This window comes from Trichechus manatus, unplaced genomic scaffold (assembly GCF_000243295.1).
Source record: "Trichechus manatus latirostris isolate Lorelei unplaced genomic scaffold, TriManLat1.0 scaffold00001, whole genome shotgun sequence".
NCBI lineage: Eukaryota > Metazoa > Chordata > Mammalia > Sirenia > Trichechidae > Trichechus > Trichechus manatus.
The window spans coordinates 21,846,116-21,862,332 of record NW_004443937.1 but is presented as its reverse complement, the minus strand read 5'-3'; the positions used below and the strand labels follow the sequence as shown (position 1 = coordinate 21,862,332).

The 16,217-nt window shown below is 49.7% G+C and overlaps 1 protein-coding gene across 1 annotated transcript in view; it reads left to right on the top strand.

The window, feature by feature from the left end:
• The window catches only part of CCDC13 (coiled-coil domain containing 13), a 42,549-nt gene that overhangs the window by 17,630 nt on the left and 8,702 nt on the right, over nucleotides 1-16,217 (top strand). Inside the window, exons 7-12 of the mRNA XM_004368432.1 lie at nucleotides 576-737; nucleotides 4,308-4,484; nucleotides 6,085-6,291; nucleotides 8,469-8,608; nucleotides 9,125-9,208; nucleotides 11,480-11,602. Coding sequence (XP_004368489.1) covers nucleotides 576-737; nucleotides 4,308-4,484; nucleotides 6,085-6,291; nucleotides 8,469-8,608; nucleotides 9,125-9,208; nucleotides 11,480-11,602 — 893 coding nt within the window. The remainder of the gene's footprint in view (nucleotides 1-575; nucleotides 738-4,307; nucleotides 4,485-6,084; nucleotides 6,292-8,468; nucleotides 8,609-9,124; nucleotides 9,209-11,479; nucleotides 11,603-16,217) is intronic.

Sequence of the window (16,217 nt, the reverse complement as noted above, 5' to 3'; positions counted from 1 at the left end):
TTATCTCACTGAGTCCTCATGACCACCTTATGTAGGGTATACCCTTGGGCCCATTTTACAGATGAGAGAACAGAGATTCAGAGAAGTAACCTGCACACAGTCACGTAGCCAGTGAGGCTTTGAGCCAGTCTCTCAGCTTCCAAATCTTGCCCTCCTCTGTGACATTTCCTGCAAGTGGCGAGGAACCCATTGCCTCCTGACGAGCGCACCCAGCTGTTAGAGAGTACTTCCTTGTACTGAGACCTTCCACCCTTTCCCTCACAGATTCCTGGAGGCCACATGTCTGCTTCTTGGCCTCAAATAGTCCCTCAGAGATGGGGTGATTTTTCTCATTTACCTTGAAATTTCTCTTTTCTAAGCTAAACCTCTCTCAGCGTCTTCCTTGTTTTGCGCAAAATCCCAACTCAGATCCCTTCCTGCCTATCCCTCTCACATGGGGCTCCCGTAACCACCTGCAACAGTAGCTTGATACTCAGTCTAGTGGGGTCTCCCATCACACCTCAGGGCAGCCCCTCTGTGGGGTAGAGTCTGTAATTGCAGACCCATTACAGAAAGATAAGATTTACCTTCCTCAGGTTCGAGAGCTGGAAAAGCAGTTGGGACAGACCCGGAGCCGATCTGCAGGAACAGCTGGTGATGAGTTGTCCATCCATTCAGACCCAAGGAAGCTGTCGGCACAGGAGAAAAACCTGCTGAGGATCCGCATCCTGGAAAGGGAAAAACAGGAAGGCTGGGAGGTAATGCGTGCCTGGTGAGGAGGTCAACTGGGCTGGTAGAACCAGGAGATCATGACCACCCCTAAGATATGGACGTCTGTTCTAAGATATGGACATCTGTCTTAGTTATCTAGTGCTGCTATAACAGAGATACTACAATGGGTGACTTTAACAAACAGATTTATTCTCTTACAGTTTAGGAGGCTAGAGGTCCAAATTCAGGGTGCCAGCTTCAGTGGAAGGCTTTCTCTCTTTGTTGGTTCTGAGGGAGGGTCTTTGTCATCAGTCTTCCGCTGGTCTAGGAGCTTCTCAGTGCAGGAACCCTGGATCCAGAGGACGCACTCTGCTCCTGGCTCTTCTTTCTTGGTGGTAATGAGGTCCCCTCTCTCTCCACTTGTCTCTGTCTTTTATATCTCAGAAGAGATTGAATCAAGATATAACCTAATACTGTAGATTGTGTCCTGCCTCACTAACATAACTACCTCTAATCCTGCCTCATTAACATCATAGAGGTTAGGATTTACAACCAAGGAAATTACATCAGATGACAAAATGGAGGACAACTACGCAATACTGGGAATCATAGCCTAGCCAAGTTGATGCGTACTCTTGGGGGACGCAGTGCAATCCATAGCAGCATCAGAAGCTCTGAGGCATCCTTTTAGGCAGAAGTCACTTGGGGCATTGGTCACCTCTGTGCGTGGTCCTCAGGTTCCGTTGATCTGGCTTGAGTTTTCTCACTGGGACCTCACCACAAGCCCATTTCATGGGTACATAGTGGACTTTGGGTGACCCCATCCTTAGCTGTTTTGGAGATATTGGACATGAAACTTACACTGTAAAGGAGAGAGGGAGAGGGTCATGGTCCCAGAGGTATGAAATGATTACCTGTTCCTATTGAGTCCATTCTACCTCATGGCAACATCATGTGTTACAGAATAGCACTGCACCATAGGTTTTCTTGGCTGTGATATTTACAGAAAGGCAATCTGCCCAGCCTTTCTTCTGCAGTGCTGCTGGATGGGTTTGAACCACCAACCTTTTGGTTAGTAGTCCGGCACAAACCATTTGCACCACCCAGGGACTTAGTGATATGGTTAGATTGGGCTTAAAGGAGGAGAGCTCCAGGCTGATGAAAGAGGTGGGCAGGCTGGTATCAGCACCAACAGTTGTGTCTTACTGGCTATATCAGAAGTTTCAGAACCTAACTCTACCAAGCTTAAGCAACAAAGGAAATTTAAGAGCCCATGTAGATGAACAGTCCAGAGGTGGCCTGACTTCAGACACAGATGGATTGAAGATTTGGAGATTTAGTCTCAGCACCATTTCCCCGAGTTGGCTTCGCTCTCTCCTATGGGGACCACTAGTAGTCCCAGCTTATACCTCCAACCCAACCCCACAGACAAAGGGCTTCTCTTTCCTAGTAGTTCCAACAAAGTCCCCAAATTGAGTCTTACTGGCCTAGCTTGGGTCATGTGCCCATCCCTGAGCCAATCACTGTGGCTAAGGGTATGAGATGCTTTGATTGGCCAAACTTCAGGTGCCTGACTGTAGGTCTCCCCCAACCATGGACTGAGAGTGGGAGATGGGGCTTCCTCAAATAAAAGTAGAAGTGGGAGGAGGTACTAGTAGACCAAGCAACAGGCCACTTCAGTGGCCCTGGCAATGGACTTCCTAACAGTGAGGACCTTACCTTTTCATCGTGGGACTTCCATTTGTGAGTACCAACTCAAGGCTAGGCCCTGTACTAGGAACATGTGACCATCACCACAGTGCACCTCCCCCACCCCAGCACTACTAGATCATCAGGTGTAAGGTGGGGAACAGTGAGACTGGAGGGGTGGGTGGGGCCCAGTCACACAGGACCTTATGCTCTGACGAGAGATTTTGGCTTTTATCTTGAAGGCAGTGGAGAACCACCAGAGTGTTTTAAGTTGTGGAGGGACGTGGTCAGATGTGCATTTTGGAAAGGCTGCACGGTCAGGTGTGTAGATGATGGGTTGGAGGAGGCATGGGAGCAGAAATAATAATCTGCTAGAGACATGACCAAAGACCTGCACCAAAACAGCAGGACTGTCAAAGAAGAGCCGACACCTGTGGCCTTGAAGGGGCAGTGTTGTGGGGCTCAGTGACTGGTAGGACATGGGAGGGTGAGGAATAGGCAGAATTGTGGAGGACTTCCCACAAGTAAAGCAGGTAGATAGGCGAGACAGGAAGGGGAGTAAGCTCAGGGGGAAATGGAAACATTGGGTTTGAGGTGCAGCTACCTCAAACTTACACACAGAGAACAGAATTGTGTTAGAATCATAGCACCAACTGTAAGCCACAACGATGAGTAGAAGGAAATGATGTCCTGTGTGCCTTTCCTGTCAGGCACCCACTGGCACCTGGAGCTTGGACACCACAGAACAAGTGAACAATGGCTACCTCTCCGCAAACAGCCAGCATAGCTTTTATTTGCTTGTGGTCCTGTGGATTCATCATGTTTTACTGTTTTGCATTTCTATAATTCACTTCATCCAGGATCTGAAAACACTTTTCCAGAGATAATGCCCCCTGAACACAAGTCAGTTTATATCATCCACTGCCTAAGACGCTCCTCTGTGTCTTGATCTTGGCTCTGAGGATTTACCTACTCTGACCTTGCCATGACCTGCCCCCCCCCACTGTGTGCCAGCCACACTGGTTCTACCCCAGGGCCTTTGCTCCTACCATCACGTCCTTCAGTCTCTGCTCAGATGTCCTCTTTTCAGAGAGGCCTTCCCTGACTGCACCCCTGCCTCCTAATCCCTTCTCCTACTTTTAGCTTTATCATCATTTGATTTATCAAATACTCATTGCTGTTGATTGTCTTCCCTGCTAGGATGTTTGCTCCTTGGGGACAAGGACTCTGTTTTGTTCGATGCTGTATCTGGAGCACCTATAACAATGGCAAGCACATAGTAAGCCCTCAGGAGATATTTGCGACTGAAGGAATGAATGATTGAGAGACTCCCAAAGGCGTGGGCAGCACATGCGTTTCCAGTTTGTAGCAGACAGAAGTGAGGCACAGAGTCTAGGGTGATGTCCTGGACTTGTATGGAGGAAGTGAGAGAATGGTGTGGCGGGTAGAACCTTCCTCTCTTTCTAGCTCTCAGTGCGGTGAGGCATTTCAGCTTGAACCCAAGACTTTGTGCTATTTATGGAAGTGTGGCTTTTCTCTTTCCCCAGCTCGGGGAGTGGCAGAGGGTGGGACACCCATGCTCTCTGGAGGACACACGCAGAGCTGGCCAGTGTGTTTCCTCTCATGTCCCAAGTCTGGCAGAGCAGGGGCAGCTGCCTGGAAGCCCATGTCCTCGGGCCGCAGAGAGGAGTGCTGCCCTCCATTAGTGAGTCTGTCGTGTGCGAGGGGAAGGGAGGGAGGCTGCAGGCCCACAGACATCCCTGACTGTCCTGGGCTGGAAGCCTATGCTGGGAGTCTGCTGGCTTGCTCTGTGACCTTCAACAAGTGCCCTCCCTTCTCTGGGCCTCACCAGTAACTCAGAGCAAGGACCAGAGGTGGCCAAGGTCTGGCTAAGCCCTGCTGCCCATGATGGTGCTTTCCGGTTACAGAAACTTGCAGGTGAGCGGGACACTCTCCAGAAAGAGCTCGAAGAGCTGAAAAAGAAGTTTGAGGGTTTGAAGTCTCGGAACAAGGTGCTGTCAAGCGAAGTGAAGACCCTCAGGAGTCAGATGGGCACCCTGGTGGAGAAGGGCAGGCATGATGACGAGCTCATTGACGCCCTCATGGTACGGCCCAGCCACTCAGGGCAAGAGCCAGGGCCCCATCCCCAAAAGGATGGAGCCCCACCTTGCCCAGAATACTGTGACCCAGCCCCTACCAGATGGGACCTCCTTACCCCAAAATGCCACCTGTACAGCCTAGAAGCCCATTGCCTCCAGATGGGCCCCAGCACCGAAGCCCTGTCAGAGACAGGAGCTGCTGAGAGAGGCGCCGGAGGGCACATAGAGGGCTGTGATGCTGGCCTTGCCGGACATGGGCCACTGGGCCTGCGACCCCAACGGAGAAAGAAATGTGTGAGGAGGAAGGGGATGGGATTACACCTGGGCTGTTTTGCATCAAGGAATGGAAGGGACAGCTGAGGGGGCCAGTACAGATTATTGTCTGTGTGATAGCAGTAACCTCCACGTAGAGAGCCCCTCCCCTTCCGGGCACTGAGAGGGTGGCTTATTACAGTTAAGCCCAAGACAACCCCCAGGGTCATCTATTATAATCCCATTTCGCAAAGGGGAAATTAAGTCAGAGAACCCATCCAAGGCCACACACCTGGGTTCAAACCAGGTTTATCTGACTGTAAAACCCCTCCTCAATTAGCAAGGCAGCACTGTTTTCTCACCCTACAGCCTACAGGGCTTTCCTCTCTGGGAACTGAGGCACCCCAGGGCTTTGGTGTGTAAATTCCAGGTGGTGCCCACAGCCCCAGGGGTGTCATGCCTGCCTCAGCTGGGATGCTGGTGGGGGGCCAATGCTGGCTCAGGCACCCACCTTCATCAATAAGAATTTCACAAGACAGCAGTGGGCAGGGCACAAAAGACCAGAAATCTAGGCCTGACTTCTGTCCGTAGTCAGCTATGTGACCCTGGGCCAGTTGCATCCCTCTCAGCCTCAGCTCCCCAGTTTTTAAACTAAAGGTGTGAGGCAGGGTGTCCTCTGAGGTCCCTGTGTGCCCACCATTCTGGTTACTGAAGGTTGCATGATGGGAACTGCAAACCAGGCCCAGCCCGGCCGTTCACCAGCTGTGTGCCCTTGTGTTCTCTGACCCTTGGTTTACTCATCTGTGAGATGGGGATACCAGCCCCCACCTGGGCCAAATCACTGACATGGTCCTTCCTCCCCAGGCAGGAAGCCTCTGTCCTAGGAATCTCCTTGGAGGCATCTCCAGGGGATGGGCCTGAGTCAGGTGCTGAAATCTCATGACCAGCGATCCCTGGCAAGGGGTCCAGATAGTGCCTCTCAGGGTGGTCTCCCAGCAGAGTGGGATCAGGGTTTCTTTCATATAAATATCCCCCACCAGTTGAAGTGAGCTGTTTTCTGTTGTCCTTGAGAGCCCCTTGGATGGCCTTCATGGCCCAATCTCAGAGAGAAAGAAGTTGAGGACAAGAGAAGGGAAGACACAAGTATGGTCCCCACCTGCCTGGTTGAAGCCTTCTGGGCCCCGAGGGCAAGCAAGAAAGGGGGTCCTGCTGCTTCTCAAGGGAACACTCAGCTTCCTGTGGGAGTTTCCTGTGGGAACAGAGGGGGTGGGTTTCTGGGGGTTAAGGGAGGCAGCCTGTCCTTATCCTCCCTTCCCATGGCTGACCCCCACCCGCCCTCCCCCTGACCACCCAGGACCAGCTGAAGCAGCTACAGGAGATCCTGGGCAGCCTGAGTCTACAGGAGGAGAAGACGCGAGCATCCCACCACCGCCTGGACCAGAAGCTCAACAGCGAGGCTCAGCGGAGCAGCAGCCTCGTCGCCCAGCTGCGGGCCATGGTGGCTGAGCGGGAGGCCAAGGTGCAGCAGCTGGAGTTGGAGATTGGGCAGCTCAGTGTGCAGGTGAGTGGGGCACTGACACGGGTACCTGTTTTCAGCCCTGGCAAGCCCATCCATCATCCGGAAAAATCTTGACTCTTTTCCCTTCTTTCAACCTGACTTAGCTCTGGCCACACCACATCCTACCTGCCTCCATCTGGCCCCCCAGCCCATTCTGCACATACTTTTCCTTTCTAAAACACAAACCTGATTATGTCCCTGCTCTGCTTAAAGCTGTTCATGGCTCCCCGTGATCCTCTGCCTCACCAGTTTCTCAAGGATCCAGGCTTCTTCTAGCTCACTGGCTCCCATCCCCAGCTGTGGTCCTCATCCTCATAATCCAAGATGGTGGCTACAGCTACAGCCATTGCATTCACATTCCAGGCAGCAGGATGACAGGCAGAAGGCCAAATTTCTTCATCCAGCTTCCAGAGTACCACATGACTAGCTCTTACTGCTACCACTCCTGCATCTTCTCTTTATTATTCCCTTCTCCCCATGCTCTGGCCCATGGATGCCATTTAGCACCTCACGTGGGCTCTCTGTCTCCTCACTACAGGCCTGCTCACATGCCTGAACACGCTCCTTCCCCTTCCTCCCCCATGGGCTCTGCCTGGCCAGCTGCCCCTCAGCCTTTAGGGCTTACCTGGTCACAAGCTCTTCCAGGAAGCCCCAGGACCCCCATTCTGTGTTACGTGCCCCTCCTGGGCACTCTGCTAACTCCCTATGCGTCCCCAAGCCAAACCTTTGTCACACTGTGTGGTCATTTTCTTGTGTTATCCTCTGAAGTCCCCTCGAGGGTGCATAGGCCATGGCACAGGACTGAACACACAATAGATACTCAGTAAATGTTTATCAACTGGTGAGCCCCTGAAGATATTTTGCCTCGGCAGATGCTTTGAGGGCACAGCTTGGGGCTGCTTAGAGTCAGGCACCTTGGGCTCTCTATGGCTCCTTCCTGTGGTGGTGGTGCTGGGGGGCAGAGAAGGGTATCAGCTGGTGGTCTCTGGAGGAAGGATTCCTGGACAGGCACTCAGGTCTCCCAGTGGAGGAGGAGCCTCACAGCCTCTGGCCCCCTGGGAAGTTGACCGGTAAAGCCAAAAGTGTGAAACAGAGCAGCCCTGCCCTTTGTTCTAGGGACCCATGGTCTGGTCAGAGGTGTGGGAACCCAGGAGCCCCTTGTCCCAACCTCAGGTAGGGTTGGCTGGCTAACCTGGTTTGTCCTATAGCCGTCCGTCTCTGGGGTCGGGCAGCCTGGGGCCACAGGATTGGCTGTCGTAGAGAGTACTGGAAGCCCCTAGGTTGGGGGAAGGCCCCGGAACATGGAGAAGGCCTGGGAGCACAGCGTGTGGTAATGAGTGGGGGCATCATCTTGCAGTCCTCACCCTGCTTCCCATCACAGGCTCACTGGGAAGTGAAGTCTGAGGGGGCACACAGGAACATTCTAGAATCTTCGCCCCACCGCTGTCCCTGCTCTAGGTACACAAGAGAGGACCAGTCCTTACCTCAGAGGTCACCAGCCGCTTGACCAAGCATTACCCACCAGACAAGTTAGCATACGTTGTAGGTCATCTCAGAATGGGTGAGGCTGGAGGGCATGCCAGGCTGTTTGGGGCTCACTTCAACTGTCTTCCCATTAATGGTGTCCTCACCCCATGCTGTGGGTCCTCTAATGTTCCATCTTCAGCCAGGCCCCACCAGGTATTCAGAAGATAGCCGGGAGGGGTGCGATTCAGGGAGGGACCTAGGAAGCCCAGCCTCAACCCAAGGCTCCTGACCCTTGCTGAGGATCTGCCAACCTCTGTGGCTCCAGGTGCCTGGAAGGAAGCTGGCCTCAGGTTGTACCTAGCTAGTATTCATCGGCATGTGGGTGGGGCTGCCAGAGAGGTGGGCCCCGAGGAGTTGGCAGCCTCCGCCCTGCCTTGAGGGCTGAGCACCTCTCTTTGGGACCTGAATGTCCACCAACTTCCTGGCTCAATCACCATCCTCACACCATGTAGCTCCCTTTTTGAAAAGAGGCATTATTAGATGTCATTATCATGCAAGCAGCGCCTTCACCAAACAGACCTTGTTTTTCTGTCCTGAAAAGAAGCCTCTTTCATACTCCCTGAAAGACCCAAAATCAAGCCAAGCCCCCTCGTGCCTTCTCCGGGCCTCTAAGCCAAAGCCCCAAGAATTGGACCCATGTCTATTCCCTGCAGTATCTTCGGAATAAAGGCGTGGACGTTGGATCCAGTGGGTCTGAGGTCAACCACACCTCTGCCAAGGTCCCTGAGGAGCCAGGCCTGACCAAGTCCCCGGCCTCAGCAGGCGATCACATTGTCAGGCTTGGATCGTCTCGGTAAGAAAAAAAGGGGATTGTGGGGTTGGAAAGTGCATATTAATTATTCAGAAGAAAGGCTGCTTCCTGCCGCCTCTGATGGGAAGCCACGAAAGCAATTTTAAGATGACTGTGGCTCTGGTTTTCCAATATGTGGTCCTCCCCTATTATATAGCATTGCATCTGCAGGAGGGAGCTACTGAGGCCCAGGTATTATTGCATGTTGGTTACAGCCCCCCTTTAATATCCACTCTGAGCTGGCCTCGAAATGCATCTGCTCCTAGGAATCTCAAAGATACCTGTGTTTGATTGTCTGAGGCTCTGATGTCTCCTGGTTCTGTCTCATTCTGAGCAAACAGGAGTTCTGGGAAGAAGAGCCGCAAATCCACAGGGCTGCTGCGAGGGCCGGCACTGGCCACCTCCTCAGGCTCCCGGGATCCCTGCTGGCCCCTGCTCCCCTCCCAGCTGAGCACACGCAGAGGTGAGGCCCAGTGGGGGCCCTTCTTGTGGTGATGGACCTCTTCCATCTTTGTGCAGCTCCGTGACCAGCCTGGGCCACACACTGGTGGAATCTGCTCTCACGCGGCCCTCCCTGCCCAGTCCTCATGGGCCCTCACCCAGGTATGGAACCCAGGACCCTCAGACCCTCATGGTCCTTCCCACCCTTGATTGCTCAGCCAACACTGACATCCCATTTAAAAGGAGGGGAAGCTGAGGTCAGGCAAAGTCCAGGGACTCTTCCAAGGTTACATAAGGACATGCAGAATGGGGAAGGTCCAGCTTCTTGTCCAGGGTGACAGAGCAAGTGGGTTTGAGGACTAGACTCTTGGCCCTGTGACTCCCCGGCCAGTGTTCCTTCCTACTACCAGAGAGTTAACACAAGGAATCTTCCAGGGCCTGATTCCCAGCACTTTCCCTTGCCTTCTCTTGCCATTGAGAATCAGTCAGTAGGGGGAAAGTTTCACGTCATATGAGTTCCCACTCTAAGCGATTGATATCCCCTTGGTTCTCTGGCCCTTCTTTGTTGATAAAATCAAGCCTTAGGGCCTCAACAGGCCCTTTGTTCCTCCTGCCAGCTCACAGACAAAGGGTGATTTTGTCCTGCCTCTGAGCCCTGTCTCGAGCCCCGTCCACTGTCCACTGGCGCCATGCTCCTGCTGTCAGCACCCCCAGGCAGGTCAGCCCAGGTTCGGGGCGAGGCCTCCAAGTGGCCCTAGCCCCGTGTTGTACTTGCTGTGTGACTCTAGGCAAGTAGGTTTTCTCTCTGGGCAGCTGTCTCCCAAGGAGTGCCTACAGCACTCTGGCACTCTGACACCTGGCAGCTGACACCTGACACCATGGGCCAAAGCCAGCCCTGTAGGTCATGAGGGGCATAACTTGGGGGAGAGTGGGCTGACCCTGAGCCACAGGGCGCATGCCACACCCCTGAGGGTGAGGTCTCATCCCACCACCAGGGAGAACACCTCTGCCTCTGAGCTTTTAGTCATAAGAGAAACCATTCTCTGGTAGTGGGAGCCAGAAGATGGACAGGATGACTCCTTCAGCTCTCTTCCAGGCCTGTGTGGCTGTGACCTTTGCCCTCTGCAGGGATGGCAGGAGCCAGTGTGCTCCTTGGCCACCCTGACTGATGATTCTCAAGCTTGTTCTTCCCCAGCACACAAACGTTTACTGAACCCAACTACGTGTAGGCCCTGCTCTCGTGGGGCTTCCAGTCCCCTCCCCTCACTGGTGGGATAGCAGTTCACAGGACAGGAGTGATCCCAGAGAGTGATCCCAGGGCTGCATGATTTGAACCCACTCCCTTCTGGTTGGGTCTGAAGGGGCAGAAGCCCTTCCCCTGTTCCCCCTCCTCCCATTTGAGAATCACAAAGGTGACTTGGAGCAGGACTTTTCAAACTGCAGTGTGCACACAGATCACCTGGGGATGTCATTAAAATGCAGGCCCTGACTCAACAGGTCTGGGAGAGAGACCGCTTTGAGTAGCAAGACCTTCAAGCATCATTAGGAGTCAGAGCATGGAAGGGTCTGCAGTCCTCAAGCCCATCTCAACCAGCCCCTCAGTGTTCAGAGAGAGGACTAGGGCCCAGAGAGGGGAAGAGATCTGCCCAAGACCACAGAGCAAGTCCACCTCAGGACTAGGCCAAGAGCCCAGGGTTCGCATGCCCCAACCCAGCCGTTGGTCCACCACCCACCTCTGAGGCCCTTCTTGTGACCTTCAATGCTGGGAGAGCAAGCCCAGGTCACCCAGCCCGCACTGGGAAAGGTGAAGGGCAAGGCAGAGAGCAGCTTGCAATTCACACGTGGGCCCTGGGGCAGAGCTCACCTTCTATCCTGGCCCCAGACAGCAAGTAGGGGGCTGGGAGGCAGGCCCAGTGGTGAGGGGGAAGCAATGATGGGCTGGGTCAGGGCTGGAGAAAACTGACCAAGTCTCAAAGCCAAGGTGTCCAGACTCCAGGAAAATGAGAGCTACAGGAGGGCTCGGGCAGGCTGGCAGGGAGACAGGGACTGGGCCCACCTGGTATTGGGCAGGATGGCCAGGCGCCAGAGGCCACACAGGTACCTAGGGCACTTCAGGGCCACAAGAGCCAGCTTCCATAGCAGCCAGACTAATCCCAGGCCCCATGGGGATTGGATGTCCTGAGGTGCCCATGCAGCTCTAGCCGTTGTCGTGTCTAGCTTTGGAGTCAGCTAAGTGGGGCCTTAGGGACTTAGGCGGGACCAGGAAGAAGCCAGGGGATGGGCTGGGTTGGCATCTTCCTCTCTGGCTATCTCTGAGGGCCCCTGAATGTCCTTCCAATCCCTCCCAGCATTACAGGGGCCCCTGGTAAGTTTTGTGTCTTCAGCCACTCTTCAGATGACCTCTGCTCTCTGTCCATTCACCCTGGTCCCCAGGTTCTCAGACATCCCAGAACAAAAGGGCTGGCAGACACAGGTGACAGAATTCAAGGCCCTCTGGCAGGCCACCGAGGTGGAGCGTGACCGGCTCACAGAGTTTGTCACTGTCCTACAGAAACGGTAACACATGGCACCCAGGGACACTCTCTCATGGGCCTGCGTGGGATTGGGGTGGACAGCCTGGCACAAGGGCATCCCCCTTGCCCAGGGGCTGGGCCTCATCCAAGTCTGGGTCCACCTCACCTGAAAGCTTGGCTCCCACAGGATTGATCTAGGGTATTCCCAGTCATGACTCATGTGCCCACCTAAGTGCCCCACATCCCTTGGGGCCCTGCATCACAGGGACACAAGTCCATACACACAAGTTAGACTGTCACATGGCATGTGGACATGAGGTGGGAGTTTTAGAGAGAGAGACTCTGGAGAAGTTGACTCAGTAAAATCAACCCACCAGTAATTAAAATCTAGGATGAGCCTGGAACTCTGCTTGGTGCTGTTGGAGAATTGGTGGGAAGAAGACATAGGCTAGACTTATGTCTGGAATTATAAAAACAAGAGAGCTGCTGGCAGATGGGGGAGCTGAGACTTCTCTGGGGAGGGGGCCAAGGCAGTAGACCAGGCGGCACAGTTTTCTCCAAAGGGTTATTGACAGACTTCCTTTAAGATAAGTCAGTACACCTCACTCAAGTGACCCTTTTGGCAAGAATTGCTGCTGCCCAGGCCAACACATGATCCAACCATGTGACCTCCACATTGAAAAATACAAAGGACAGCACAGTTCCTGCCTGACAGACCATATCGTGTATCAGTTAGAGCTGTTTGGTGGCGGACAACAGAAACCAATTCTGACTAAGTTCAGTAAAAGGGAGTTTTTTGGAAGTTGCTGGGTAGCCAGCAGACTCTAAGGTTCAGGGCAAGAGAGGAGCCCGAGAAGGTCCAAGGATCTCGGTAGCAGGAACTTTGGGGTAGTATCTTCTGAACTACTGGTATAGTGCAGGCCCAGTGGCTTTCTCAGAGATCCTCAATATCTACTCCTTGTCTAGAGACACTGTCCCAGTCTTGCTCAGGAGGAGGTCTTTCTGTGTAGCTTCCTCCTCTCCAGGACTCTGCCCTACAAATTCAGCTGCCTCAGCCTCCCCAACCCCCAGCCTCATCTCCTCAGCTCAGGGAGACCACTGTGCTTGGCTTGAGTTCCCTCTCCCTGTATTCCAGGCAGAAAGTGCCTTAAGCAGAAAGCCAGGGCGAGGGTAGAACTCATGTCATTTGTTTCCCTTCTCTGAAGGATCATAGCTGTCTGTTGTCTGGTGTCTGGAAACATTATTTCTTGTATCCGTTTTTCTAGTTCTTTTTGATAGGAAGGGCTAATCTGGTTAGTCTGCCATGGCAAAAACCACTCAGTATGTCTCTTACAAAAAAGCATATACTAGTTGGATTTGTTTTAAAATTTAACCTGGGAGTTTCTGTGTTTTAACAATAGAATTTAACCCATTTTCACTTATTGTCATATTTGGAATATTTTGATTATCTTACTGTTTTCTATTTCCCATGGTTTTTCTTTGCTCCTTTTTCTCCATTCTTTCTACTAATAGTAGATTGATCAGTTTTCTTTATTTCCTTTTTTTCTATTATTAGTTTGGAAGTTACACATTATATCTCTGTTCTTTTAGTGGTTACCCTTAACTTTTAACATAAAACTCAGCTTAGCAAGTCTAAAACGAATGAGTTTCTTTATCATCTTTCAAGCAACAGAGTAAATTTTCAATGTTTTAATTCAGATTTTCCACTTGGTCTTCCATTACTGTTTCCTAATATTTATCTTTCACGTTCTTTTTTAAATGCCCTGAAATTAAACCCTCCAAATTCATTTTTTTTTTAAAAAAAATAGTTTATTTTTTGCTTTTGCCAATGTGGGTAAAATTTTAAACATTTTAAAATTTTTTTAATATAATTTTATTTATTTTGTTGTTGAGAATATACACAGCAAAACATACACCAATTTAACAGTTTCTACAGGTACCATTTGGTGACATCGGAATTTAAACATTTTTAATGTTTAAAAATTTCTTCGCTCAGAATTTCTTCTTGCATCTCAACCTTCCTTCTGGGTTCAGTTTCCTTCTGACGGAAGTACATCCTGTAGTTCAGTAAGGGTATGTAAATGATAAACTCTGAGTCTTTGTTTACTTTTAAATGTCTTTATTATGCTTTTCTCTTGAATGATAATTTAATTGGGTATAGAATTCTAGATAGATGGATATTTTTTTTCTCAGCATTTTAAGGCTATAATTCCATTGTCTTTTAGCGTCCATTGTTGCTAAGAAGAAGTCTGTATCAGTTTGATTGTCATTCCTTTGTCAATAATGTTCTTTCTCTCTGGATGCTTTTCAGATATTTTCTTTGTCTTTGATATTTTCAAGTTTCTCTATGATGTGTTTAGATACAGACTTTCTTTTCTTTTTCCTGCTCAGGGATTAGTGTGTTTTTTCAGTCCAAGGGCTTCAATTCTGGAAAATGTTCAGTCATTTTCTCTGTTCTTTTCATCTAAAACTCCTCCTAGTCAGCATATGTTAGACCTTCTTATTCTTTCCACTGCAATTCTTAATCTCTCTTAATATTTTGAGCTGAATTCTGGGTATCTTCAAATCTATGCTCCAGCTCACTAAATGTCTTCAGTAGCACTTCATCTGCCATGAAGTGTATTTTAAGAACTATGTTTTTCATTTCTAATGTAAACCTCCTGTTCTCTTTCATTAAGATGTCTTGCCTTTATCTTTTTAATAAATTTTAAACTTACTTAGTCCCTTTAAAATTGCTTTGTCATCCTCATTACTTAGGATCCTAAGTAATGCTATTGACTCCTCTTGTGGTGAATTATTTCCCTGTGTGGTTTATATTTTTGTGTTGTTTTTGCAAGCTTATCTTCAGTGGGGATTTTTTTTTTCTCTTGGGAGTCCTAGGGGGCCTGGGTTATGAAAATGCTCCTACAGAGTGGTTCTGCTTTTGTTTCTTTGGAGCCTCTGGGGTTTCAGTGGTCTCTGATCAGTACTTTATGTTAATTTATTGGTTTAGGATTTCCTGAACACATGAGTGCTGGCCTTGTGCTTCAGTTTCTCATGAGTGGTGTCCCCCGCCCCCCACCCCACTTAAGGCCCTGGTAGACTACAAGCTTCCATGCCACTCCCTGGGCTCATAGATGGATAGTTTTTAATCCTCTTAACACAAATGAGGCATTCTTTAGAGCCTTCCAGATTTCTGCAGAAGACTCACTTCCAGCTTGCTGCCTTGTAGGAGCCCCAGTTTATGTCTTCTGCCCCTTACATTGGCATTAAAACCCCTATTGAAAGTTTTATTAGCTTTTCTATGACAAATGTAGTGCTTAAACCAAAACCAAACCCGTTGCTGTCAAGTTGATTCTGACTCATAGCAACTCTATAGACAGACTGGAACTGCCACCTAGGGTTTCCAAGGAGTGACTGAGAGATTCAGACTGCCGAGCTTTTGGTTACCAGCCAGGCTCTTAACCACTGCGCCACCAGGGCTCCACCATAATACTTATTTATTGCAAAAGAAGCTTCCTTTCCCAGCCCCCGATTCCTCATTCTTCAAAGATAAGAACTGTTATCCAATTCTTTTCTTTGTACATCCAATTATACACACACGTGTGCACATTACATACATTATTAAAAAATGGACTCACACTGAACACATCTTTACATTTTTGTGGGAGCATTTCTGTATCATAAACTCCTAAAAGTTGAATTGATGAATCAGAGAATATACACGTTTAAAATGTTCACAGTAATGAATGGCAAACTGCCCTTTTAAAATGAATCAATTTACATTCCCACCAATAATGTGAACTACTAACCATTTCCCCATCTCCTCACTGACACTAAGTTTTAGCAGTCTTTAATATTTTTTTTTAGAGGGGGAAGCTGTAGGGCCTGCTAATGGATTGGAAACTGAAGGTGAGGAAGAAAGAGGAGGCAAGGGTGACTCTCAGGCTTTTTGACTGAGTGATGGTGACGTTTATTGAGATGGGGAAGGCACATTGGAGAAGAATGTGAGAAATCAAAAGTTTGGTTGTGCCTGAATTTTGTGGGAATTCATAAAATCCTTTATTACTTTATATGATGTTTGCTGTTGATGTCTTTTATTGTTTCCCTTATTATGAATTTCCCCAATTACAAAGTTAAACAAAATATAAACATTACTGAAATACATAGCAGAAAAATGAAAGCCTCTTAAACTAGTCAATAACTCCTGCATATTCCTCTTTGTTTTCAGTTCATCAGCTGAGTTATATTAGCATTAGCATTTATCTATTTTTAAATTTAAAAGGAGCCCTGGTGGCACAGGGCTTAAGCATTCCAGCCGCTAACTAAAACGTATGCAGTTTGAACCCACCAGCCACTCCACGTGAGAAAGATGTGGCAGTCTGCTTCCGTAAAGATTACAGCCTTGGAAACCCTTTGAGGCAGTTCTACTCTGTCCTGTATGGTGGCTGTGAGTTGGAATCGACTCGACAGCAGTGGGATTTTAAAATGTTTAATTTGTTATAAATTTTTAAATTTGATTATACATTACGCATATTCTTCTGCTGTTTATTTCACTTCGCAATATATCACATTCTCTTCGTATCTTTGTATGATTATATAGTACTTGATTGTGTGATCCACTGTTACGTCCTCTACTGATGGGTTATTGGTTTCTGATTTTAAAATATGTTGTTGTG